Genomic DNA, 27,586 nt, shown 5'->3' with positions numbered 1-27,586 from the left:
GGAGAAACGTGCAATTAGTAACACGGCGGGGGAGGGGGTGTCCAACAGATGTTCTATTTGTGTAATCCCTCCCCTCAAGTGCAGTATCTAAGTGAGCAAAAGAAAATATTCTTGGGAAGACTATCAAATAGTAAGGGTTGGGAATAGAAGGAGGAACTAAAGATAAAGAGGAATTTGAGAGGAAATGTCAATTAATGCATCAAGGATTTATTGAACACCTGTGTGTCTTGCCCTACGGTAGTCGGAAAAGACCCGTACCTGACCTCGAGGAGCAGCCAAGATACACCCACGTGAAAGCACTTGGTAACAAATAGATAATTAATAATAAAAAGAAATAAGGGAAGGCAAATAGATAATTTTTATGGGAATTCAGGGGTAGGAACTACTGCCAGTATAACAGCTGGAAAAAGGAATAGTTTCACGATACTAAAATTGCGGATACGAAGGGTTGACAGTAACTCTTCGACACCAAGAAATATGACGGATTCAAAAGAATTCACCACCGATTCCTCTGGAACCAACTCCTTAAAAATGGGAGTCCAAAGGAGCCTCGACCGCGGCGAAGCGACTACGCCCGGAACTTCTGCGCCCAGCTTGGCGGTGCCATACGGAGATTGTTTTCGTGACACCCCTCCACCTCCCACCTCTCCTCCAGCCGCGTGGGTGCCATGGCAACCGAGTGAGACCGCAACCTAGGTTCCGGAAACCCGGGAGCTAGAGCTTTGAAGCTATCCCGGCCAAAGGATGCTGAGTCCCGAGCGCCTAGCCTTACCGGACTACGAGTATCTGGGTAGGCGCTTCCTTCAGCTTTGGGGAAGGAAAGAAGTGAAGAAGAATTAGGTCAGGGTCCGGGGAAGAGGCAGGGGCGGAGTCTGAATGGGAATCGGTGGGAATAGGATAGGGAAGGGCGAGGAGGGGCCGTTCCAGGGCCTGAGGCGTGTAAGGCCCAGCAAAGAGGTAAAAAAGGATCTGGAAAGTAAAGAATGTTGAAGTGTACGGGCTGGAGCCCAGGCAGTGTGGCTTGTGTTCAAAGTGGGGCAGGCTGGAGTTGAGGATTTGGGACCCTGCTGAGGCATTGTTGATATGCGGGTAATGGAGTAACCTTGGAACCTGAACTGCCCATCTGTCGTTCCATGAATAATCATTTTACCGTTATAGCGGCCGGCTAACGTTCCTTATTTAAATCTTCGTAACAGCACTAAGGAGGAATTACTGTTTTCTTCCATTTTGCAGAAGGAGAAACTGAGACTGAAGAGGTAATTTGCATTATAAGGCCACACAACTGGAAAATAGTTGAGCTAGGATCAGAACCTGAATTTGCCCACTCCAGAACTTGAGCTTTTGACCACTAAGGCTGTAGAACTTTATTGACACCTTCAGCGTGTAACATGTTTATTGGATGAAAACACACACGCACATTTTCAAAAAATGAAAATTCGGGTTTAAAATTTTGAATTGGTAATATGGAAACTTCATTAAAACTTAAATATATATATATGAAGAGGTTTACAGTGAAACCCTGGTGGCCTAGTGGTTGAGTGCTACGGCTGCTAACCAAAAGGTCGGCAGTTCGAATCCACCAGCCTCTTCTTGGAAACTCCATGGGGGCAGTTCTGCTCTGTCTTACAGGGTCGCTATGAGTCGGAATCGACTCTACTACAATGGGTTAGTTAGTTACAGTGAAAAGTTTTCTCCCAACCCTTTCCCCCATCAGCCCAGTTCCCATCCATCCCTTCCCCAGTACATGTAACCACTATTACTGGATTCCTGTGTATCCTTCCAGGGTTTATTTATTATGCGCATAAGGGAACATACAGTGCACACTTTTTCACTTAATAGATCATGGAGAACTTTGTATCAGTAGAGAGCTTCCTCCTTCTCATTCATTTTCTCTTTTTAGCTACATAGTATTTAAGTAACTTACTTAACCAATTCCCTATTAATAATGAGTTGCTTTTAGCTTTTTGCTATTATTAAAAATGTTGCAATTAATGACCTGCAGCTTTGTTCCTTTGCAAGTATAAGTGCAAGGATAAATTCCACAAAGTCGAAGTGGTGGGTCAAAGGGTGTATGCATTTGAATCATTGATAGCTATTTCCAAATTACCCTTCATAGGGGTTGTACCGTTTTACGCTGCCACCAGCAACGTAAGAGAATGCCTGTTTCCTCATAGTCTTGCCAACAAAAAAATCAAGCTTTTGGATATTTTTAGTGGGTTAAGTGACAAATGGTATCTCAGGGAAGGTTTAATGTGCGTTTGTTTTTCTTATGAATGACGTTTAGCATCTTTTCATAAGTTTATGGGTTATTTGGTTTTTGAAAGGTATGTATATAGATGGCTTAAGAGAGTGACTATATCCATTAATCAGCCAAAAGGGGATAGTTATCCCAGTACCCAGTGCCGTCGAGTCAATTCCGACTCATAGCGACCCTATAGGACAGAGTAGAACTGCCCCGTAGAGTTTCCAAGGAGTGCCTGGCAGATTCGAACCGCTAACCATTTGGTTAGCAGCCGTAGCACTTAACCATTAATTAGCCAAAAGGGGATAGTTATATCACAGATAATTTTGTATTCAAAGAACAGCAGTATCAGTGTTTAGCAATATCTTGACCTTTCCTAAGGATTTTACATATTTTATCTCATTTACTCAGTAGTCAACGAATCTATGAAGAATTTGAAAAGCCAAGTTTATTGTTCGGTTCTTTGGGTATTTGCTGATTGAATTATATGTCTCAAAGGCTTGATGTATTTGGTGTAATGGTGCTTTTGGTGAGTAGAAGTTTGTGGTTCCTCTGTAAGTGGCTTTTTCAAGAAGACTAAATCGGTGGCAAAGTTGATAATGAATCTACAATCAGAGAATCAAAGGTTGAAAAGGCTTCAGTGTTCATGGAATCCAACCACCTGCCTAATGCTTGAACCTCTGAAACTGCTGTTGCATATTTGAGGGCCTTGACTTCCTTTCCTAACCCCTATCTAGACGTTTATGCTGCCATAAGCAGGCTCACACTACTCACTGGCTTTCTCATTTCTGTTGAAATGCCTTTGTGTTGAGGACAACCCTTGCCCATTACAATTTGGTCTCCCTTAGTGTTCCCCTCAGCATTTAAAATCACTCCCCATAGATTAATTTAATAAAATATTTCCTGATTTAAACTTTTAAACAGCTATGGCTTCATTCTTTAATTTTTTTTTAAATATAAAGTATAGAGTTGCTTGCATGTATAGGCCTAGAGAAGAGAATACATACAGAGAAAAAATTGCAGAGAACAGGAAAGCCCTAGGGATTCAGTGAAACAGAAAGGCCAAAACTGACTACCTCTCAGTAAGTGTGTCCAGAAACTTCTTTTAGTATTATGGTATAAATTACAGGAATTCATATTCAATGACTATCTATAGATTTCCCTTTCTACTTCCTAGCCAAGAATTAAGGGGCCCTGGTGGTACAGTGGTTAAGATCCACGGTGAGCTACAGCTGCTAACCAAAAGGTCGACAGTTCTAATCCACCACCTGCTCCTTGGAAACCCTATGTGGCAGTTCTACCCTGTTCTATAGGGTTGCTATGAATCAGAATCAACTTAACGGCAATGGGCTTGGTTTGGTTTCAGTTTGGGTGGAACAGTGGTTAAGCGCTGGACTGCTAACCACAAGGCCGGCAGTTTGAGCCCACCAGTCGCTCTGTGGGAGAAAGATGTGGCATTCTGCTTCGGTAAAGATTGACAGCCTTGGAAACCCTAGGCGGCAGTTCTACTCTGTGATTGTAGGGTCACTATGAGTCAAAATTGACTTGAAGGCAATTATTGATTTTGGAGACAGGAATTGTGTTTGTCTTTTTGACTATTAGTGAAGAAAACCGTTTTTCATCATATTAGGTACACTGATCCTTTCTTCACTGGCTTTGTGGATTGTTGTTGCTGTTAGATGCCATCAAGTCCGTTCCGACTCATAGCGATACTACGTACAACAGAATGAAACACTGCCTGGTCGTGCGCCATCCTCACAATTGTTGCTATGTTTGAGCCCATTATTGAAGCCACTGTGGCAATCCATCTTTTTGAGGGTCTTCCTCTTTTTCACTTGCCCTCTACTTTACCAAGCATGATGTACTTCTCTAGGGACTGGTCCCTCCTGATAACGTGCCCAAAGTAAGTGAGACAAAGTCTCACCGTCCTTGCTTCTAAGGAACATTCTGGCTACCTTTCTTCCAAGGCAGATTTGTTCACTCTTCTGGCAGTCAAGGGTATATTCGATATTCTTTGCCAACACCACAATTCAATGCATCAATTCTTTTTCCATCTTCCTTATTCATCGTCCAGCTTTCACATGCATATGAGGAGATTGAAAATACCATGGCTTAAGTCAGGTGAACATTAGCTCTCAAAATGACACCTTTGCTTTTTGACACCTTAAAGAGGTTTTTTGCACCAGATTTACCTAGTGCAATACATCATTTAATTTCTTGACTGCTGCTTCCATGAGCATTGATTGGATGACCCTGGCTAGTATTTGAAATACTGGTGGCATAGCTTCCAGCATCACAGCAACACACAAGCCGCCATAGTATGACAAACTGACAGATGAGTAGTGGCTTTGTAGATTAGGAACCTGTAATCATGCCCTGGAATGGCTCAGTATCTTAAGATAATCATTGAAGAATCAACTCAGTGACGTTCACGCCTGTAGTCATCAGAATGTAGTGACAGAAATTGTGTCAATGTCCAGGCCCAAAGAGAAATGAGAGTCTGGTAAGGAAATGGAATAAGTATAGAACCCTCTGTAAAAGAGCCATGAAAGATTTCCAGCCTTATGAAAGCTACTTTTTTGGAAGCTTCTGCCAAAGGCTGAGGTGTGTCTGTATATGTGGTTGGGTGTGGAGAGCTTTCTAGAGCCTAAGGGCAGTCTGTTCTGGTCCCAGGTTTGCAAAACACACCACCTACGTGCTGACCTGAGTATAAGCATTAGGGCGTGAGGTTTATTTTATACCCCACTTAATTTGTTGAGGTGCAGCCTTTTCACTCAGGCTCCGTATTATCTCTTTTATTACCGTGAAACTTGTTTATTTTCACTAAGGTTGGTAGTAGGTTGTGATAATAGATAACTCTAGGAAATCAGAGATGATCTTTCTCCTTTGGGGACTATGCTTTCAGAGGAATCCTCAATAAATTGGATAGTACTTTAAAAAAAAAAAGTTATAGCTTTTGGGCATTTCCTGTATGCTTTGCACTATACTAAGTGCTTTGTATGCCTTATCTCATTTAATCTCTACAACCACCTTATGAAGTAGGTACTGTTATTAGTTCCATTTAGTAGTTATTAATATAATCTCCTCATTTTACAAGTAAGGGCACTGAAACTTAGAGAGGCTAATTGATTTGTACAAGGCCTCACAGGTGATAATACATAGCAAAGTAGGAATTCAAACCCAGGTTTGTCTGATTCTATAGCCTGTTTTTTCCTTTCTACCAAAAAGGTCAATAACAAACAAAAAACAGCTGTTGCTACAAAGGGCAATGATCCTTCTTCCCTGTTAAGGATAAAGCTCTTAAATAGTTCATTAACTGCAAATAAGTTTACTGGGAACAGGAATTACACCTTACTCATCTTTGTGTACCTTCCTTTCACAATGTAGGCATGGAATGTAGACAGATAGCTGTTAAATTTAATCTGAATGCATCTTTAAAGCTAATGTAACTTTAGGGTACTCCAGATGTGAGCAGCTAAGAGTAACAACTAAGACTTATTAAACACTATGTATGAGGTACTATTTTAAGTGCTTTATATATGTTAAGGCATACAAGGGTAGTTTTAATCATTATCTCCATTTCACACATGAGGAAACTGTAGCACAAAGATATTAAATAACTATTGGTAAGTGATGGAGCCAGAGTTCTAATCTAGTAACCTAACTCCAGTGTCCACATTATTAAACTCTACGCTATAAAAACCTTGAACAATCCAAAAATGAGCCCCCAACCATTGAATAGACCTATACATGGGTCCTGGAATAAGTTCAGGTGACTCCAAGGAGTTCACTTAACATTTCTGCCAGGAGGGGGCATCCTGGGAATCAGTATGGATAGGGGTATGGTAAAATTCAAGTTTCCTCTTGCCACTGGACACCTTTCAGAAGCAGAAAATGAGGACGATAATTTCTAAAAATAAACCATTTGGGAGAGTTTTATTAACAGTAATCTGTGTATGTTGATTAGCTATGTGATGTTCAGTAAGTTATTTCACCTCTCTGTGCCTTAGTTTCCTCATCTGCAAAACATGCATAATAATACATCATAAAAAAAAAATTTTTTTTTTTTCATACATGTAAACTTTTAGGGCTGTGCCTGGCTGCTACATTGTATCTACAATTATATACAAGAGTATACAAAGATGAGTAAAATATAATTCCTTTTAAAGCATTTGGGTATATGCTCAATAAATATTAGGTGCCATTATTATATTTTTATAAAAATATATAAAAGCCATGAAATATGCCTCTCGATTTCTTACTGTGGGGACGGTAATTGGCTCAGCACCATAGCTTTGAATCCATCTTCTTGTTCATTCACATTGAGGTCAGTCATTGAGATCTGAATGGGGCAGATGGACTTCTATGAGATACAAGACTCCTCTGATGGGTGACTTTGGCTTTAGGATCCCTGGAAAGCCTTGACTGCACTGTAGCCTAAGTCTTCCCTCCCTCCCACTCTCTGTCTACCTTTATAAGGGTCAGACCTGCATTGCCTGTCGGCTTTCCCAGGTTCCTGTGGCTTCTTCCCTGTTTTCCCTCATGGGCATTTTCCCCAGGACATCTCTTGCAGGGCTGATCTTCTCATGGTGCCTGCTTCTCAGAGTACCTGGACTAAGATAACATCCAACAGTCACTGATATAGTCCCTTGCAGCCATGAGTTTATACAATTTTTTCAAGCCTTGGCAAAGGTTCTGACATAGGACTCTTTCTATATGGAAGGCTCTTAAGTGTTACTTATTTTTTGTATTTGCTGTTACCATAAAAAAAAAAAAATATAGCACATGATATGTACTTGTCTGACTGCCAGACACTTTTTTCGTTTTGTTTTGTTTTTGGATGAATCCTGATAAGCAAACTTATTTTTGTTTGACCATAACTAATGAACCTTCCAAACTCAATCCTATGTTAGGAAATGTTGCTGTTTATAGTAAGCAGAAATAATCTCAGGACCTTAAAGTGTTGGGGTTATTGAAGAAAGGAAATGAAATAAAAAATTACAGATGTTACACCAACTTTGTAAAACTTCAGAAACGAGGGTTGTAACATATAAAGTTGGCTGCTTTAAAATAATTATGAACATGTTACAAAATCATCTCTTTCCTTTCTTCTTTCTCCCTTCTCCTTTCTTTCTTTTTCTCCTAATTGTTTCTTTCTTCTTTCATTCCTGAATACCCTCTGTATATAAAGCAAGGAGTGAATATAAAATGTCCCTCCCCACAGGAAACTTACACCATAGATGAGAGATGTGACATAGTCATAAGTGACCATAACTCAAAGTGACAGTGTAATAAGTGCCCTATAGAGTGGCAATTGCCATGGCACTTTCCCAGTTTGGTCAGCAGCTTGGCAGTATTGGTAGGCAGGGCAGTTCCCATGGTGGCTCAGTTCTGTGATGTGCTTTTGGGAGTTGTTCTTGGAAGTGCAGACTAGACTATTTCTTCAGCCTTTCCAAGGATTCTGTAAGCTCTTTAATAAATGTAATAAATATCTTTTTGTTGGGGGGGGGAAGAACAAGTGAATTCTAAGAGATGTTCCTACCCTTACCCACCATTTTGCCAAGATAGCTAAATTTCATGTGATTTCAATATTATTGCAGAGTTTTAAAATAGCTCTTTAAAACTTTGACTTTTTTTTTTACCATTTATATATTCAAGTAATCTTAAAACCTCTCTCCTAAACATTGTCCAAAAGTTGGGGATCACTTTTATTTGCAGAAGTACAATATTTGCTAAATGAGTAATTCTAGGAGGATGAGTAGGTAATAGAAGTTTTCAAAATAATATATCAGAAAAAATAATCTATTAACCTATTTTAGTTCTTTATCTTATCACAGTTACCTTGTTTATCTATTTGTATGCTTGGTTATTTCTGTTTCTTATTAGAATGTTAACGATGAGGACAGGGGTCTTATCCCCCTTATACTCCCAGTATTTCCAAAATCTAGGAGATGTTAGTGGTTCAGTGGTAGAATTCTTGCCTTCCATGTGGGAGCCCTGGATTCAGTTCCTGGTCAGTATGACACAGATAGGGTTAACTGTGCCAGCTACTGAACAAAAGAGGTGTTAAAAGATTACTGTCTAGAAGTTGGTAAACAGGAACCATACCCTGTCAACATGAGATAAATTGAAACAACCTGTGAATTACTATCTCCTTAGTGTTTTTCTAATCCTCTCCTCCTTTATAGTCTCCGCATGTGCATGCGCAAAAGAACAAAGTGTGACTGCTGTTTAACTTTCCTTAGCCCTCTGAAGATGATGATGTAGTGCTGAAGATCAAGTGCACTTGTGCTATATCCCATAGTAAGTGATGCCAAGGGCTGCTGAGAGGACTCCATCTTGAATATCAGCAGGTTCCATCTTAGATTCCAGATGCCTGTGCAACCTAATTAGCATACACCGCCATGCTGAGAAGTACCCGCCCCTTGAAAGAAGCCTACTAAATATTCATTACTCTGTTGTCTCCACCGAACCCATATCAGCCCTAGCCTTGCTTCCCTTTTCTAATCAGTCTTTAGGAGAGGCTTAGATCCCCGCTCACTCCTTTTGCTTGATTCAAGCAAAATAAAGCTTGCTGAAGATAAAGTTTGTCTTTCGCATGTACTCTTACTCGGGAAAAGACAAGGACCCTTTGTGTCAGATTGGCAGTTGGTAACAATTACACCTCATGTGCAGCCACCACCCATCTGTCAGTGGGGGCTTGCTTGCTGCTATGACCCTGAGCAGTTTCAGCAGAGCTTCCAGACTAAGATGGACTAGGAAGAATGGCTTGGTGACCTACTTCCAAAAAATCAGCCAGTGAAAACCCTGTGGATCACAGTGGTCCAATCTGTAGCCTATCACGGGAACGATGCAGGACCAGGCAGTGTTTCATTCCACTGTATACGGGGTCACCATGAGGCAAGTCGGCCTGCTGAACGGCAGCTAACAACATCTCCAAAATCTAGCACAGTGCCTGGCAGAAGATAAGTGCTCAGTTGTTGAATGAGGGGACTAAGTAGCAGAGTAAGTTTTAAAATAAATGGGAGAAATGTATTCAAGTCAACAAGTAGTTATTGAATTTCTACCTTGTGAAAGACACTGCTGAAAAAAAAGATGACTGATTAGAACCTGCGCTGGATCCTTTTGGTTTTAAACTGATTATAACTAAGGTCAGTTTCTTGGTTGATATCATAGTTTCTTTGTCTTGGTTATGTAACAGTATGATTTAACCCTTTTTTTTTTTTTTTTTTAACCTGTAAGAAGGAAGAAAATTTTCTACAGTTTCGGGGCATCTCCGTGAGATCCTGTACGTTAGTTGAGCAGAGGAATAGCTTTGATTAAGAATGGAATTACCCTCATAAACTAATCCCTGGGTCTTCTCCCTGTATTTAGATTGCCCCTGCACTGCTTCCCTAAGGGCCTAAGGAAATAGCTCATTCTATGATTAGAATTTCAAGTCAAAACACATTTATCTGAGCAGAATTTTAATGATTTATCAAAGAGAGGAGGGATTTTCCCAAACACATCTGAACTTACCAAATTACTGATCCTATTAGCTGTGTTTTTTCTTAAGCACCTTTCTTTAAGTAAAGCAATTACAGCTGAAACCATCAAATGTATTTTTCATAAAAGCTTTTGACTAAGTTTTGTTTGATTAGCAGGAACCCAGTAAAAGTAAATATTGTTTGAGAAGGCACTTTCAGAGCTTTCTTTTTCTTCACTGAATTAGCTTTTTAAAAGAGCTATTATTTGGAGAGTAAGAGCTTTTTTCCAGCTGTCCTATTGTGTAGCTCAAGGTCTTGCTAATTCTATTATCTGACCCCTGAGATTACAGGTTATTGTGATAAAACAGAAGCTTCAGTTTCTGTAATCTCAGACAGAAATCTGCTCACACCCCAGGCCTTCATATCAGGTGTTGGTTAAATTCAGACTTCTCTCACCTGGAATAGCACCACCGGCCCCCAGTAAACAAGCATCTGACAGGGAGAGGGCTGCAATAGGGCTGATTGCCTTTTCTTTTTTTTAATTCATGTGGCAGAACTCCGTCTGTGGCCAACTTACGTACAGCATGCTGTAAATGGGAAAATTATATATTTTAAAATAGGCATGCTTGAAACAATAACGCTTTTGAATGTGAAATGTACCAAAGGCCACATGTCTTTGGCTTTGCTTGTCAAATGCAGAGGCTGCCAGAACCACTCGGCTCCATGGTTCTCATGCCCCAAAGTCCTGCAAATTGACACATAAGTAGGCAACACACAAAGAAGTTAAGCCCATGAGAAAGTGAGTTTGGGCGCTTGGGCTGGCCTCCTTTCTCTCTGTGTGGAGTTCTTTCCAGCTTCACATCTTCTGTCCCATCTTAGTTTTTCAGAAAGGAGAGATTAAGGGTGTGTAGTATTTCAGCATGGTAACTGCACAGGCAACATGAGGCTAGCACTCAGGCCACTGTTCAGCCTGTCATATGGAAGGAATTGCCTTTCAGGGGAGATTATAATTGTGTATGTAGCCACACAAATGCACATTCTGCCCGGAGGAAAATGTACAGAAGAGGAGGCCTTATGCTGCCACTCAGGTCTCTTTGTAGAGGGCTGCATAAGAAGCCCTTACATGGTGTATAGTCAACTCTTTTGGGTTTAATGAGTCATCTTTTTGTGTGATGCCCACTTGAAAAAAAAGGAAAAAGAAGAAATACACTCTTCCCCAAGAGATTTGCTTTTATTGGCCCTGCAGCTTTGTCTAAGAGTTTTGTATATTCCTAATGACATCATTTACAATGCTAGCGCACAGACAGTAAACAAAAAAATAATTTAGCTTTTGGGCATCTAGACAAAACTTAAATAGTGCAATTTAGAGAAATGATAACGGTAAGCTTTCTAAATAGTGAACACATGAGCTTAAACAACAAGCATGACTCCAATCCTTATTGGAATGTGATGTGTTGAGAGATGTCTGTACAGAAGACTAGAAGCTCTGTACTCTTGAATTATGTGCAGTTCAGACTTGAGTCCATAGTCTAGTGTTAATCTCAAAACAGTATGTTCTAGTTAGTGGATAAAACACCAGGCTACCATGTAAGTAAGTCATTAAACTCTTTGAGCCATAGCGTTTCACCTATAAAAATGGTAAAGGTAATATTGCCACCTACCTCTCAGGAATGTTAGAAGATTGAGAAGATAAACATGTGGAGTTCTTTAAAAAGAAGGTGTTTTGTAAATAGAAAATACTCTCATTATTCTCCTTGATCAAATTTCCCCAACAAATGGAATTGATAAAAGCTACCTCACAGAGGGTTGAAAGAATGAATTAATTAATATATGTCAAGTATCTTAAAAGCAAGCTGTTTAATGAAATCTAAAATTGATTGTCTTTCTTGATAGGCTATAAACCTCCAAACTTGGTTTAGACACATGATTACCTTATAATGTCTCACACATGCGATCTTTTGCCTTGTCTTTAAGGGTTGGCATGGTAGAGAGTGGTGAATGTATAGGATGAATAAAATAGGTTAAGTCCTCAGGGAAAATGGCCCTGCCTTTTTTTTCTTCAAGGTTATGTCTACAAATAGTCTTTGGAGTCTTGTTAATCTTTGTTGCCATGTCTGAACATAGAGACTGTTTTAACCTTTGCTCTTCCAGAATTTGTTTATTTTTGATCTCATATTTCTGAAGGAGAAACATACTTACAAGGAGAAGTGGTTGATTTATATCACCTTCTAAACTTGTTCTTACCAACTTCCCTAGCTCTGTAAGGGAAAATAGCTATTGTCAAAGAACCTCACACCACGGCTCCTTAACTGGAAAGTTCCTAAATGCAAACAAGTAATAAAAACAACTTTGGTTGTTATCTTTAGACGAGAAGGGATACCAGGAAACAATTTATATTTTTAAATGTCAAAATTGTGACTGGCATCTATTCTTCCCCTCTTCATAAGATTTTAACAACAAAATCTCAGGAGATCCCTCAGGTAATATTACAAGTTCAGTGTCTCATCTTTTGTTTTCAATTATAGTTAGTAGCATTTGGATAACTTAATTCCCCAGATTTCATTTTCTATTAGATGACACAAAAGGGGAAAAGCTATTTCATTTAAATTCTAAACGCTTAGTCAAGGATCTTGTTTCTTACGTTTTATTTTTTTTTTAATACAGAGATAATATTCCAACTTCTAAGCAGAGCAGCCCTCCAAATACTGTCTTAAGTGGGAAATGTGTTCAAGTAGATGTTCTTGGTATGCCAGCTATAGAGTCATTTTCACGTCCAGAAGGTCTGGGAATAGACAACAACCTTATTCCAAAAGTGGTCCCCACTTTTCCATGATGGTTTAGGCTATATACCTTGTCCGAGGTCATTCAGCTAATAAGTGTGGAACCAAAGCTTGAGTGTAGTTTATCAGACTCTAAAGCCTGTGTTAGCCACTTTGCTTTCTGCAAACGGGTCCTTAAAGGTCCTGTTATTTCTAAGGGCCCTCTTTCCTATTCAGTCCAATAAGGATTTGAGTGTTAGGACTTAATATTTTAAATAAAAATTTCTGAAGGATATATGGTATGTTCCCTAGAATCTTTGTAAAATATATAGAACAAAAGTTAACATTTTTTTTAATTTGTTATTTTACTTTGTTTTTTTTTTAATTAATTTTTATTAAGCTTCAAGTGAACATTTACCATTCCAATCAGTCTGTCACATGTAAGTTTACATACATCTTACTCCCTTCTGCCACTTGCTCTCCCCCTATTGAGTCAGCCCTTTCAGTCTCTCGTTTCGTGCCAATTTTGCCATCTTCCCTCTTTCTCTATCTTCCCATCCTCCCTCCAGTCAAGAGTTGCCAACACACTCTCCAGTGTCCACCTGATTTAATTAGCTCACTCTTCATCAGCATCTCTCTCCCCCGCCCCGCTGACCAGTCCTTTTCATGCCTGATGAGTTGTCTTCGGGGATGGTTCCTGTCCTGTGCCATCAGAAGGTCTGGGGAGCATTGTCTCCGGGATTCCTCTAGTCGCAGTCATACCATTAAGTATGGTCTTTTTATGAGAATTTGGGGTCTGTATCCCATTTGTCTCCTGCTCCCTCAGGAGTTGTCTGTTGTGCTCCCTGACAGGGCAGACATCGACTGTGGCCGGGCACCAACTAGTTCTTCTGGTCTCAGGATAATGTAGGTCTCTGGTTCATGTGGCCCTTTCTGTCTCTTGGGCTCTTAGTTGTCGTGTGACCTTGGTGTTCTTCCTTTGCCTTTGCTCCAGGTGGGTTGAGACCAATTGATGTATCTTAGATGGCCGCTTGTTGGCATTTAGGACCCCAGACGCCACATTTCAAAGTGGGATGCAGAATGTTTTCATAATAGAATTGTTTTGCCCATTGACTTAGAAGTCCCCTCAAACCATGTTCCCCAGACCCCATCCCCTGCTCCACTGACCTTTGAAGCTTTCATTTTATCCTGGAAACCTCTTTGCTTTTAGTCCAGTCCAATTAGACTGACCTTCCTTGTATTAAGTGTTGTCTTTCCCTTCACCCAAAGCAGTTCTTATCTACTGATTGATCAATAAAAAACCCTCTCCCTCCCTCCCTCCCTCCCCCCTTTGTAACCACAAAAGTATGTGTTCTTCTCCGTTTTTTCTATTTCTCAAGATCTTATAATAGAGGTCTTATACAATATTTGTCCTTTTGCCTCTGTCTCATTTCACTCAGCATAATGCCTTCCAGATTCCTCCATGTTATGAAATGTTTCAGAGATTCGTCACTGTTCTTTATCGATGCGTAGTATTCCATTGAGTGAATATACCACAATTTATTTACCCATTCATCCGTTGACGGACACCTTGGTTGCTTCCAGCTTTTTGCTATTGTAAACAGAGCTGCAATAAACATGGGTGTGCATATATCTGTTTGTGTGAAGGCTCTTGTATCTCTAGGGTATATTCCGAGGAGTGGGATTTCTGGGTTGTATGGTAGTTCTATTTCTAACTGTTTAAGATAACGCCAGATGGATTTCCAAAGTGGTTGTACCATTTTACAATCCCATCAGCAGTGTATGAGAGTTCCAATCTCTCCGCAGCCTCTCCAACATTTATTATTTTGTGTTTTTTGGATTAATGCCAGTCTAGTTGGTGTCAGATGGAATCTCATCGTAGTTTTAATTTGCATTTCTCTAATGGCTAATGATCGAGAGCATTTTCTCATGTATCTGTTGGCTGCCTGAATATCTTCTTTAGTGAAATGTGTGTTCATATCCTTTCCCCACTTCTTGATTAGGTTGTTTGTCTTTTTGTGGTTGAGTTTTGACAGAATCATGTAGATTTTAGAGATCAGGCGCTGGTCTGAGATGTCATAGCTGAATATTCTTTCCCAGTCTGTAGGTGGTCTTTTTACTCTTTTGGTGAAGTCTTTAGATGAGCATAGGTGTTTGATTTTTAGGAGCTCCCAGTTATCGGGTTTCTCTTCATCATTTTTGGTAATGTTTTGTATTCTGTTTATGCCCTGTATTCGGGCTCCTAGGGTTGATCCTATTTTTTCTTCCATGATCTTTATCGTTTTAGTCTTTATGTTTAGGTCTTTGATCCACTTGGAGTTAGTTTTTGTGCATGGTGTGAGGTATGGGTCCTGTTCCATTCTTTTGCAAATGGATATCCAGTTATGCCAGCACCATTTGTTAAAAAGGCTATCATTTCCCCAATTGACTGACACTGGTCCTTTGTCAAATATCAGCTGCTCATACGTGGATGGATTTATATCTGGGTTCTCAATTCTGTTCCATTGGTCTATGTGCCTGTTGTTGTACCAGTCCCAGGCTGTTTTGACTACTGTAGCTGTATAATAGGTTCTGAAATCAGGTAGAGTGAGGCCTCCCACTTTCTTCTTCTTTTTCAGTAATGCTTTACTTATCCTGGGGTTCTTTCCCTTCCATATGAAATTAGTGATTTGTTTCTCTATCCCCTTAAAATATGACATTGGTATTTGGATTGGAAGTGCGTTATGTGTATAGATGGCTTTTGGTAGAATAGACATTTTTACTATGTTAAGTCTTCCTATCCATGAGCAGGGTATGTTTTTCCACTTAAGTATGTCCTTTTGAATTTCTTGTAGCAGAGTTTTATAGTTTTCTTTGTATAGGTCTTTTACATCCTTGGTAAGATTTATTCCTAAGTATTTTATCTTCTTGGGGGCTACTGTGAATGGTATTGATTTGGTTATTCCTCTTCGGTGTTCTTTTTGTTGATGTAGAGGAATCCAAGTGATTTTTGTATGTTTATTTTATAACCAGAGACTCTTCCAAACTCTTGTATTAGTTTTAGTAGTTTTCTGGAGGATTCCTTAGGGTTTTCCATGTGTATGATCATGTCATCTGCAAATAGTGATAGCTTTACTTCCTCCTTGCCAATCTGGATACCCTTTATTTCTTTGTCTAGCCTAATTGCCCTGGCTAGGACTTCAAGTACGGTGTTGAATAAGAGCGGTGATAAAGGGCATCCTTGTCTGGTTCCCGTTCTCAAGGGAAATGCTTTCAGGTTCTCTCCATTTAGAGTGATATTGGCTGTTGGCTTTGCATAGATGCCCTTTACTATGTTGAGGAATTTTCCTTCAATTCCTATTTTGGTAAGAGTATTTATCATAAATGGGTGTTGAACTTTGTCAAATGCCTTTTCTGCATCTATTGATAAGATCATGTGGTTTTTATCTTTTGTTTTATTTATGTGATGGATTACATTAATGGTTTTTCTGATATTAAACCAGCCTTGCATACCTGGTATAAATCCCACTTGATCATGGTGAATTATTTTTTTGATGTGTTGTTGGATTCTATTGGCTAGAATTTTGTTGAGGATTTTTGCATCTATGTTCATGAGGGATATAGGTCTATAATTTTCTTTTTTTGTAATGTCTTTACCTGGTTTTGGTATCAGGGAGATGGTAGCTTCATAGAATGAGTTGGGTAGTATTCCGTCTTTTTCTATGCTTTGAAATACCTTCAGTAGTAGTGGTGTTAAGTCTTCTCTGAAGGTTTGGTAGAACTCTGCAGTGAAGCCATCTGGGCCAGGACTTTTTTTTGTTGGAAGTTTTTTGATTACCGTTTCAATCTCTTTTTTTGTTATGGGTCTATTTAGTTGTTCTACTTCTGAATGTGTTAGTTTAGGTAGGTAGTATTTTCCAAGAATTTATCCATTTCTTCTAGGTTTCCAAATTTGTTAGAGTACAATTTTTCGTAGTAATCTGAAATGATTCTTTTAATTTCATTTGGCTCTGTTGTGATGTGGTCCTTCTCGTTTCTTATTCGAGTTATTTGTTTCCTTTCCTGTTTTTCTTTAGTGAGTCTAGCTAATGGTTTATCAATTTTGTTAATTTTTTCAAAGAACCAGCTTTTGGCTTTGTTAATTCTTTCAATTGTTTTTCTGTTCTCTAATTCATTTAGTTCAGCTCTAATTTTTATTATTTGTTTTCTTCTGGTGCCTGATGGGTTCTTTTGTTGCTCACTTTCTATTTGTTCAAGTTGTCGGGACAGTTCTCTGATTTTGGCTCTTTCTTCTTTTTGTATGTGTGCATTTATCAATATAAATTGGCCTCTGAGCACTGCTTTTCTGTGTCCCAGAGGTTTTGATAGGAAGTATTTTCATTCTCGTTGCATTCTATGAATTTCCTTATTCCCTCCTTGATATCTTCTATAACCCAGTCTTTTTTCAGGAGGGTATTGTTCATTTTCCAAGTATTTGATTTCTTTTCCCTAGTTTTTCTGTTATTGATTTCTAGCTTCATTGCCTTGTGGTCTGAGAAGATGCTTTGTAATATTTCGATGTTTTGGATTCTGCAAAGATTTGTTTTATGACCTAATATGTGGTCTATTCTAGAGAATGTTCCATATGCACTAGAAAAAAAAGTATATTTTGCAGCAGTTGGGTGGAGAGTTCTGTATAAGTCAATGAGGTCAAGTTGGTTGATTGTTGTAAGTAGGTCTTCCCTGTCTCTATTGAGCTTCTTACTGGATGTCCTGTCCTTCTCCGAAAGTGGTGTGTTGAAGTCTCCTACTATAAATGTGGAGGTGTCTATCTCACTTTTCAATTCTGTTAAAATTTGATTTATGTATCTTGCAGCCCTGTCATTGGGTGCATAAATATTTAATATGGTTATGTCTTCCTGATCAATTGTCCCTTTTATCATTATATAGTGTCTTTCTTTATCCTTTGTGGCGGATTTAAGTCTAAAGTCTATTTTGTCAGAAATTAATATTGCTGCTCCTTTTCTTTTTTGCTTATTATTTGCTTGATATATTTTTTTTCCATCCTTTGAGTTTTAGTTTGTTTGTGTCTCTAAGTCTAAGGTGTGTCTCTTGTAGGCAGCATATAGATGGATCGTGTTTCTTTATCCAGTCCGTGACTCTCTGTCGCTTTATTGGTGCATTTAGTCCATTTACATTCAGCGTAATTATAGATAAATAAGTTTTTAGTGCTGTCATTTTGATGCCTTTTCATGTGAGTTGTTGGCCATTTCATTTTTCTGCAGACTTTTTTGTGCTGAGACGTTTTTCTTAGTAGATTGTGAGATCCTCATTTTCATAATGTTTAACTTTATGTTAGTTGAGTCGTTACGTTTTTCTTGGCTTTTTTCTTGAGTTATGGAATTGATATTCTTTTTTGTGGTTACCTTATTACTTACCCCTATTTTTCTAAGTAAAAACCTAACTTGTATCGTTCTATATCGCCTTGTATCACTCTCTATCTGGCAGTTCAGTGCCTCCTATATTTAGTCCCTCTTTTTGATTATTGTGATCGTTTATCTATTGATTTCCATGATTCCCTGTTATGTGTATTATTTTGTTTATTTATTTATTTTTTAGAATTAATCTTAATTTGTTTGTTTTTGTGCTTTCCCTATTTGAGTTGCGTTGATATCAGGACGTTCTGTTTTGTGACCTTGTATTGTGCTGGTACCTGATATTATTGGTCATCAGGCCGAACAATCTCCTTTAGCATTTCTTGCAGTCTTGGTTTAGTTTTTGCAAATTCTCTAAACTTGTGTTTATCTGTAAATATCTTAATTTCTCCTTCATATTTCAGAGATAGTTCTGCTGGACATATGATCCTTGGTTGGCAGTTTTTCTCCTTCAGTGGTCTGTATACGTCATCCCATTCCCTTCTTGCCTGCATGGTTTCTGCTGAGTAGTCTGAACTTATTCTTACTGATTCTCCCTTGAAGGAAACCTTTCTTTTCTCCCTGGCTGCTTTTAAAATTTTCTGTTTGTCTTAGTTTTTGGCAAGTTTGATGATAATATGTCTTGGTGTTTTTCTGTTTCGATCAATCTTAAATGGGGTTCGATGAGCATCTTGGATAGATATCCTTTCGTCTTTCACGATGTCAGGGGAGTTTTGTGTCAGGAGTTCTTCAACTATTTTCTCTGTGTTTTCTGTCCCCCCTCCCTGTTCTGGGACTCCAATCACTCGCAAGTTATCCTTCTTGATATAGTCCCACATGATTCTTAGGGTTTCTTCATTTTTTTAAATTCTTTTTTCTGATTTTTTTTTCAGCTATGTTGGTGTTGATTCCCTAGTCCTCCAGAAGTCCCAGTCTACATTCTAATTGCTCGAGTCTGCTCCTCTGACTTCCTATTGCGTTGTCTAATTCTGTAATTTTATTGTTAATCTTTTGGATTTCTACATGCTGTCTCTCTATGGATTCTTGCAACTTATTAATTTTTCCACTATGTTCTTGAATAATCTTTTTGAATTGTTCAACAGTTTTATCAGTGTGTTCCTTGGCTTTTTCTGCAGTTAGCCTAATTTCATTTGTGATGTCTTTAAGCATTCTGTAAATTAGTTTTTTATATTCTGTATCTGATAATTCCAGGATTGTATCTTCATTTGGGAAAGATTTTGATTCTTTTGTTTGGGGGGTTGGAGAAGCTGTCATGGTCTGTTTCTTTATGTGGTTTGATATGGACTGCTGTCTCCGAGCCATCACTGGGAAACTAGTTTTTCCAGGTAATCAGCTAAAAAAAAATGCAGTCAGATCCCTATCTGAATTCTCCCTCTGGCTCCGGGTATTCGGATGTTAATGGAGCCGCCTGGGGAGGGTGGGGAAGGGATCAGAGAGCTAGGAGTGTAGCACCTCAGAATATAGAGCTGATCCCCGCGTTCACGCTCCGCCCGCGTCTGCCAAAATCCCGGCGGGACGGCTGCCGGGCTGGGATGCTGCTCTCCCCGCTCTAAGACCAGTCACTTCCTCTCGGGGACTTCTCCCTCCGGGGCGCCGCTCCTCTAGTGCGAACTGGGTGGGCGTCGCCCTCACGAACAGCTGGGCCCGCCCCCGGGGTCTATTCAGGGGAATGCGCTCACACCCCGCCCGCGCCTGCCAACATCCCAGCGGGACGGCTCCCCGGCTGGGATGCTGCTCTCCCTGCTCCGAGACCAGTCACTTCCTCCCAGGGACTTCTCCCTCCGGTGCGCCGCACCGCTCCCGTGAACTGGGTGGGTGTCGCCCGCACGAAGGGCTGGGCCCGCCCCCGGGGTCGCTTTAGGGAAATATAGCTGATCCCCACGCTCGCGCCACGCCCACTTCCCACCAAACTCCCGGCCGGATGGCTCCCCGGCTGGGACGCTGCTCTCCCTGCTCCAAGATCAGTCACTGCCTCCCGGGTGCTTCTCCCACCGGCTGTGCCGCTTCGCCGCCCGCACCAACCGGCTAGGCTCCCTCCCGGGATGAGTTCGGGGGGTAGGGCTGGGTCCCTTGTCTGTGCCGTCTGCCCCCCTGGGCTCTGCCCCAGATTGGGCTCCGAAGGTCACCTGCCTGGTACGCTGGCTCCTGGTTCTGAAAACGATCGCTGTCTGCCCGTATTTGTTCGTTCTCTGTCTCTCAGTCTGTGTTTGTTGTTCAGAGTTCGTAGATTGTTATGTATGTGATCGATTCACTTGTTTTTCTGAGTCTTTGTTGCAAGAGGGATCCGCAGTAGCGTCCACCTAGTCCACCATCTTGGCCCCGCCAGTTAACATTTTTTGATGATGTAGCGTCATCATTTTAGGCATCAGTTATTATGTCGTGCTGTAGATATGATATTATGACATTTACCTGTGAGGGTGGATGTAATTTTTATTATGCCAGGAGGAAATGGAGGCTCAGAGAACTTAAGTAACTTTTCCAATGTTATATAGATAGCAGTTGGTGAAGCCAAGAATTGATTTTAGTTCTTCTGATTCTAAAAACAGTGGTTTAGGTGCCAGTCAATCCATGTTAGTTAAATCTGTTGATAAAGCTCCTAGTTCATGATAAGAATTTCCCCCCACATTCACAACTGCCCTGTCTCCAGTCTAATAAATCCTACTGGTCAGTAAGCTTTTGAAGTCTACTGACATTTTGCACGCTTCATGTAGTTTTGTGCCTCTGATCTCTCAGGGTATTAGGATGAAGGCTGAGCTGCTGTTATGAAAAGATCTTCCCTCTCTACCCATTCTCACCTCCCCAGTGCAAAGGCCCATAACAAGAGAGAACTTTATTTCTCTCTTAAAGTCCAGAATGTGAAAGGCAGGATCTACTCTAGGATGTCATCATGGGTTTCATGCTAGCAGGGTAGCTGTGCCATTTTCAGCATGTGACTTCCAAGGATACCCCAATTATAGTCATTTCTAGCTAGCAGAAAGGAAAAGGGGAAGGAGTATGTCCAGAACCTTTGAAGTAAGTGAGGCAGAACTTGCAAATATTCCTTGTGTTAACTTAAAGTCAAACTGGACAATCATATGTCCAGGAAGAAGGGGGGTACCGATTTTTGGGGAATGTAAACAATCCACCATACCTAGGATGTACAGTGGAGATATCTCTCGCGCTCAACGTGAGGTGCACTGTTGATAGCTGCTTGCCCTTATTCATAAGTGAAGTAGAGGTAAGCCTCTGGGTGTTTGACTTTTCCTCCCCCACTTCTTAAGTCCAGAGGAATCTCATCTCTTGTCCCTGGTCTCTGCTCTCCTGTCTCCCTGCTACCACTGAGCTGAGCTGCTCCTTTTTATTGTGTTCTTTTCTTTCCTAACTATTATGTGTCTTGTCATTTCTCTGTCCTTTGTAAACTTTTCCAACTAATCAAAATAGTCCCTTTCTACACTTTAGTGTGCCACAGTGAGATCTATGAGCACATGTAACCTTAGGGGTTTTTGTTTTTTGTAATTGTTTGTTGCTGGGTGCTGGGGGTTATGTCTTTGCTGCCAAATACTTTATTTTTCTGTTCTCTTGGAACTTACATTTCAGTATTATTTATTATTTGTTCATTAGATAAAAACATAGTGAGAACATTCTATGCGTAGGTAGAAAGATGTATATGACATAGGCCTGCTTCACTTAAAATATCATGCACCTTCCATATGGTTGCATTTTTATAAACTCAACATCCTTCAAAAATGAATTCCCCCCCCCCGTAGGGTTTTTTTCCCAAATACTTTATTTTTTGATTGGAAATTAGATACCTATTATAGGAACCTAAATCTTGTCTCCAGAGAGCTAGTTTTACCGTAAATAAGATATTTATCTTCCTAGAATGAGAGTAATTGGTAAAAGATTTAGGAGGAGAACACAGAAAAGACGGTACCACAGAAACTGGGGGACCAGAGAGTTCAAGGTAGAGGGAGTGTTCAGTGATATCAGATGCTGCAGAGAAGTCAAATAAGAGCTGAAAAGGAGGTTGTTAGTGGTATTAGGTGAGAAGTTTCAGTGGAGTAGTGTGACAGGATACCAGATTTTCTGGATTGAAGAGTAAATGGGAAGGGTGAACGAGTTGAGACAATGAATGTAGGCTAGATTTTTTTTTCAAGAGGTTTGACTCCTTAGGAAAGGAGGAGAGGGAGTAACAGCAAAACGATGGAGGGTTTGTTACTGTTTTTAGTTTTTTAGATGGGAGACAATTGAGTATGTTTATAGGCTGAATAAAGGAAATCATTGTAGAGAGAGGGAAGATCCAGGACAGGGAAAAGATTAATAAATGGTAGAACAATTTTTCAGAGGAGGTAGGAGGGAATTCTGGGATCAAAAGCACAGGTGCAAGGCTGGCTTGGAGGTAGGAATCGCAGCAATGTTTATCCATTAAGTGTTGTGCCTAACCTAAAGACTCTTTTGAGATCTTTGGAAATATCTGAGGCTTTCAACCCAGAGATAGAGATAATGTTTAATTATATATCTATAAAACATAATGTAATGTGACTTTCATTTCGGATTGACATTTTATTACATTTGAGAGCAATTTGTAGGTGAGGTGTTTCTCAATTAGTAGGAATTCTCAAGTGAGAAGTAAGAGCCAATTTAAAATTTAATGACTTAATCCTAATTAAACTGTTCCAAAAAGTAAATTAACATTCTTTCAAAAAATTTTATAGCAAAAAATGATACTGAATATGAAATTTGGGTGTATTTTAATTTTTTTTTACATTTGTGCCACTTTATTATTTTTTAAATTTTATTGTGTTTTAGGTGAAAGTTACAGAGTGTATTATTTTTCATTCAATAATTATACACAGATTGTTTTGTGACATTGGTTGCAATCCCCGCAATGTGTCAACACTCTCCCCCTTTCCCTTTCTACCCCAGGTTCTGTGTGTTCATTCATCCAGTTTTCCTGTTCATTCATCCCAGTTTTCCTGTCCCTTCCTGCCTTTTCCTTTTTGCTTTTGGGCAGGTGTTGCCCATTTGGCCTTAATTGAACTAAGACATACATTCCTCGTGTGAAAAAAAAAATTTTTTTTTGTGTGTGTGGTATTGTTTTATAGATTTGTCTAATCTTTGACTGACAGGTGGACTTAGGAATGGCTTCGGTTCTGAGTTAGCAGGGTGTCCAGGGGCCATAGTCTCAGGGTTCCTCTGTCAGTCTCTATGAGACCAATAAGTCTGGTCTTTTTAGTGAGTTTGAATTTTGTTCTACATTTTTCTCCCACTCTGCCTGGAACCCTCTATTGTGATTCCTGTCAGAGCAGTTGGTGGTGGTAGTCGGGCACCATCTAGATCTTCTGGGCTCAAGCTCATGGAAGCTGTGGTTCATGTGGTCTCTTAGTCCTTTGGACTAATATTTTCCTTATGTCTTTGGTTTTCTTTATTCTCCTTTGCTCTGAACATGGTGGGGCTAATAGATGTATTTTACTTTAGATGGCCTCTCACAAGCTTTTAAGACCCCAGATGCTACTTGCCAAAGTAGGATGTAGAACATTTTCCTCATGAAGTGTTATGCCAGTTGACCTAGATGTCCCCCAGGACCATGGTCCCCAGTCCTTAGCACCAGTAACTCAGTCCCTCAAGGTACCTGGATGCATCTAGGAAGCTTCTGTGGATTTGCCTTGGTCAAGTTATACGACTTCCCCTATATTGTGTGTTGTCTTTCCTTTCATCAAAATTAATACTTGACTACTTTTTAGTTGGTGATTTCCCCTCCTCATCCCTCCCCTCCCTGGTAACCATTAAAGATTTTTTTTTTCTGTATGTAAGCCTTTCCTTGAGTTTTTATAATAGTGGTCCCATACAATATTTGTCCTTTTGTGATTGACTTGTTTCACTCAGCATAATGCCCTCCAGATTCATTCATGTTGTGAGATGTTTCTCAGATTCATCATTGTTCTTTATTGTTGCATAGTATCCCCTTGTGTGTATGAGCCGTAATATATCCATTCATCTGTTGATGGGCACTTAGGTTGTTTCCATCTTTTTGCTATTGTGAATAATGCTGCCGTGAACATGGATGGGCATATGTCTATTCGTATGACGACTCTTATTTCTCTAGGATATAATCCTAGGAGTGGGATTGCTGGATCATATGGTAGTTATCTAGCTTATCTTGTGATGTTTGTGTATTGTTAGTTATGGTTTGTATTGTATTTATGCCATGTATTAGGGCCCCTAGCATTGTCCCTATTTTTTCTTCCATTATCTTTATCGTATTAGGTTTGTATTTAGGTCTTTGATCCATTTGGAGTTAATTTTTGTGTATGTTGTGTGGTATGGGTTCTGTTTAATTTTTCTACAGATGGACATCCAGTTTTGCCAGCACCATTTGTTAAAAAGGCTGTCTTTTCCCCATTTAATGAACTTTGGTCTTTTGTCAAAGATCAGCTCATCATAGGTGGATGAATTTATATCTGGGTTCCCCATTCTGTTCTATGTGTCTGTCGTCATACCAGTACTAGGCTGTTTTGACTACTGTGGCTGTATAGTCGGTTCTGAGCTCAGGTAGTGTAAGGCCTCCTACTTTGTTCTTTTTCTTCAGTAATGCCTTGCTCACCTGGGGCCTCTTTCCTTTCCATATAAAATTGATGATTAGTTTTTCCATCTTATTAGAGAATACTGTTGGTGTTTGGATCAGGATTGTATTATATTTGTAGATCACTTTGGGTAGAATTAACATTTTCACAATGTTGATTCTTCCTATCCATGAGCATGGTATGTTTTTCCATTTATGTGGGCCTTTCTTGGTTTCTTGTAATAGAGTTTTGTAGTTTTCTTTGTGTAGGTCTTTTACATCCTTGATTAAATTTATTCCTAAGTATTTTATCTTTTTAGGAGCTATTATAAATGGTGTTAATTTGGTGATTTCCTTTTCAAAATTATCTTTGTTGTATAGAAATCCAACTGATTTTTGTATGTTCATCTTATATCCTGCTACTCTGCTGAATCTTTCTATTAGTTGCAGTAGTTTTCTCGTGGAGTCTTTGGGGTTCTTTTTGTACAGTGTCATATCATCTGCACATAGGGATAGTTTTACTTCTTCCTTCTCAATTTGGATGCCCTTTATTTCTTTTTCTTGCCTTATTGCTCTAATTAGGACTCCTAGCACAATGTTAAATAGGAGTGATGATAAAGGGCATCCTCTATCCATTGAGAATGATGTTGACTGTCGGTTTTGTATGTTGTTGTTGTTAGGTACTGTCAAGTACGCCCTGACTCACAGTGACCCTGTGTACCACAGAATGAAACACTGCCAGTCCTGGGCCATCCTCATGATTGTTGTCACACTTGAGCCCGTTGTTGCAGCCACTGTGTCAATCCATCTCGTTAAGGGTCATCGTTTTTTTGCTGACCTTCTGCTTTACTAAGCATGATGTCCTTCTCCAGGGACTGATCCCTCCTGATAACATGTCCAAAGTATGTGAGGTGCAGCCTCGCTGTCCTCGCTTCCAAGGAGCACCCTGGCTGTACTTCTTCCAAGACAGACCTGTTCATTCTTCTGGGAGTCCATGGTATATTCAATGTTCTTTGCCAACACCTTAATTCAAAGACAGTCACTTCTTCTTTGGTCTTCCTTATTCATTGCCCAGCCTTTGCATGCAAATGAGGCGACTGAAAACACCTGGCTTGGATCAGGCACAGCTTAGTCATCAAAGTGACACCTTTGCTTTTTAATACTTTAAAGAGGTCCTTTACAGCAGATTTGCCCAATCCAGTGTGTCATTTTATTTCTTGACTACTGCTTCCGTGGGCATTGATTGTGGATCCAAGTAAAATGAAATGCTTGACAATTTCACCCTTTTTTCTGTTTATCATGATGTCGTTTATCGGTCTAGTTATGAGGATTTTTGTTTTTGTTATGTTGAGGTGTCATCTATATTGAAGGCTGTAGTCTTTGATCTTCATCAGTAAGTGCTTCAAGTCCGTTTCACTTTTAGCAAGCAAGGTTATGTCATCTGCATAATGCAGGTTGTAAGTGAGTTTTCCACCAATCTTGATGTCCCTTTTTTCTTTATACAGTCCAGCTTCTCAGATTATTTGCGCAGCATACAGATTGAGTAAGTACGGTGAAAGGACACAAGCCTGATGCACACCTTTCCTGACTTTAAACCGTGCAGTATGCCCTTGTTCTGTTCAAACAACTGCCTCTTGATCTATGTACAGGTTCCTCATAAGCACAATGGAATTCCCATTCTCAGCAGTGCTAGCCATAATTTGTTATTATTCCACATAGTCAAATGCGTTAGCATAGTCAATAAAACACAGGTAATCATCTTTTTGGTATTCTCTGCTTTCAGCCAGGATTCTGACATCAGCAATGATATCCCTGGTTCCATATCCTTTTCTGAATTCAACTTGAATTTCTGGCCGTTCCCTGTCACTGTACTGCTGCAGCTACTTTTGAATGATTTTCAGCAAAATTTTACTTGCGTGTGACATTAATGATATTGTTCAGTAATTTCTGCATTCGGCTGGATCACCTTTCTTTGGAAATAGGCATAAATGTGGATCTCTTCCAGTCGGTTGGCCTGGTAACTGTCTTACAAATTTCTTGGTATAGACAAGCGAGTGCTTCCAGCCCTGCATCCATTTGTTGAAACATCTCAATTGGTATTCCATCAATTTCTGGAGCCTTGTTTTTCACCAGTATCTTCAGTGCAGTTTGGACTTCTTCCTTCAGTACCATCAGTTCTGGATCATATGGTACCCCTGAAATAATTGAATATCAACCAATTCTTTTTGGTACAGTGAGTCTGTGCATTCCTTTCATCTTCTTTTGATGCTTCCTGTGTCATTCAGTATTTTGCCCATAGAATTCTTCGTTGTTACTACTCGAGGCTTGATTTTTTTTCTTCAGTTCTTTCAGCTTGAGAAATGCCAAGTGTGTTCTTCCCTTTTTGTTTTCTAACTCCAGGTCTTTGCACATATCATTATAGTGCTTTGCCTTCTTGAGCCGCCCTCTGAAATCTTCTGTTCGGCTCTTTTACTTTATCATGCCTTCCGTTTGCTCTAGCTATTCGACTTTCAAGAACAAATTTCAGAGTCTCTTCTGACATCTACTTTGGTCTTTTCTTTCCTGTCTTTTTAATGACCTCTTGGTTTCTTCATGTGTGATGTCCTTGATGTCATTTCATAACTTGTCTGGTCTTTGGTCATTGAATTTGTACAGATGCCCTTTATTATGTTGAGGAATTTCCCTTCTGTCAAGGATTGACTTACGTCCCCCCAAAAATGTGTGTTTCAGTTTGTCTGGGCCATGATTCCCAGTATTGTGTGGTTGTCCTCTATTTTGTGATTGTAATTATATGTTAAAGAGGATTAGGGTGGGATTGTAACACCCTTACTAAAAGTCACATCCCTGATCCAGTGTAAAGGGAGTTTCCCTGAGGTGTGGCCTGCACCACTTTTTATCTTACAAGAGATGAAAGGGAAGCAAACAGACAGTTGGGGACTTCATACCACCAAGAAAGAAGTGCCAGGAGCAGTGCGCGTCCTTTGGACCCTGGATCCCTGCGTGGAGAAGCTCCTAGTCCGGGGGAAGATTGATGAGAAGGCCGACAGAGAGAGAAAGCCTGCCTCTGGAGCTGATGCCCTGAATTTGGAATTTTAGCCTACTTCACTTACTATGAAGAAATTAATTTCTCTTTGTTAAAGCCATCCACTTGTGGTATTTCTGTTATAGCAGCACTGGATGACTAA

At 39.9% G+C, this 27,586-nt stretch overlaps 1 protein-coding gene across 1 annotated transcript in view; it reads left to right on the top strand.

Moving 5' to 3' along the window:
* Positions 1 to 714: 714 nt before the first annotated feature.
* Positions 715 to 27,586, top strand: part of CSTPP1 (centriolar satellite-associated tubulin polyglutamylase complex regulator 1) — a 227,164-nt gene continuing 200,292 nt past the window's right edge. The window contains exon 1 of the mRNA XM_010592082.3: positions 715 to 790. Within this exon, the coding sequence (XP_010590384.1) occupies positions 745 to 790 (46 nt within the window). The 5' untranslated portion in view covers positions 715 to 744. The remainder of the gene's footprint in view (positions 791 to 27,586) is intronic.

Source organism: Loxodonta africana, chromosome 7, assembly GCF_030014295.1.
Source record: "Loxodonta africana isolate mLoxAfr1 chromosome 7, mLoxAfr1.hap2, whole genome shotgun sequence".
NCBI classification, from domain to species: Eukaryota; Metazoa; Chordata; class Mammalia; order Proboscidea; family Elephantidae; genus Loxodonta; species Loxodonta africana.
Note: the sequence above shows the minus strand (reverse complement) of the source record. Positions and strands in the feature narration are given on the sequence as shown.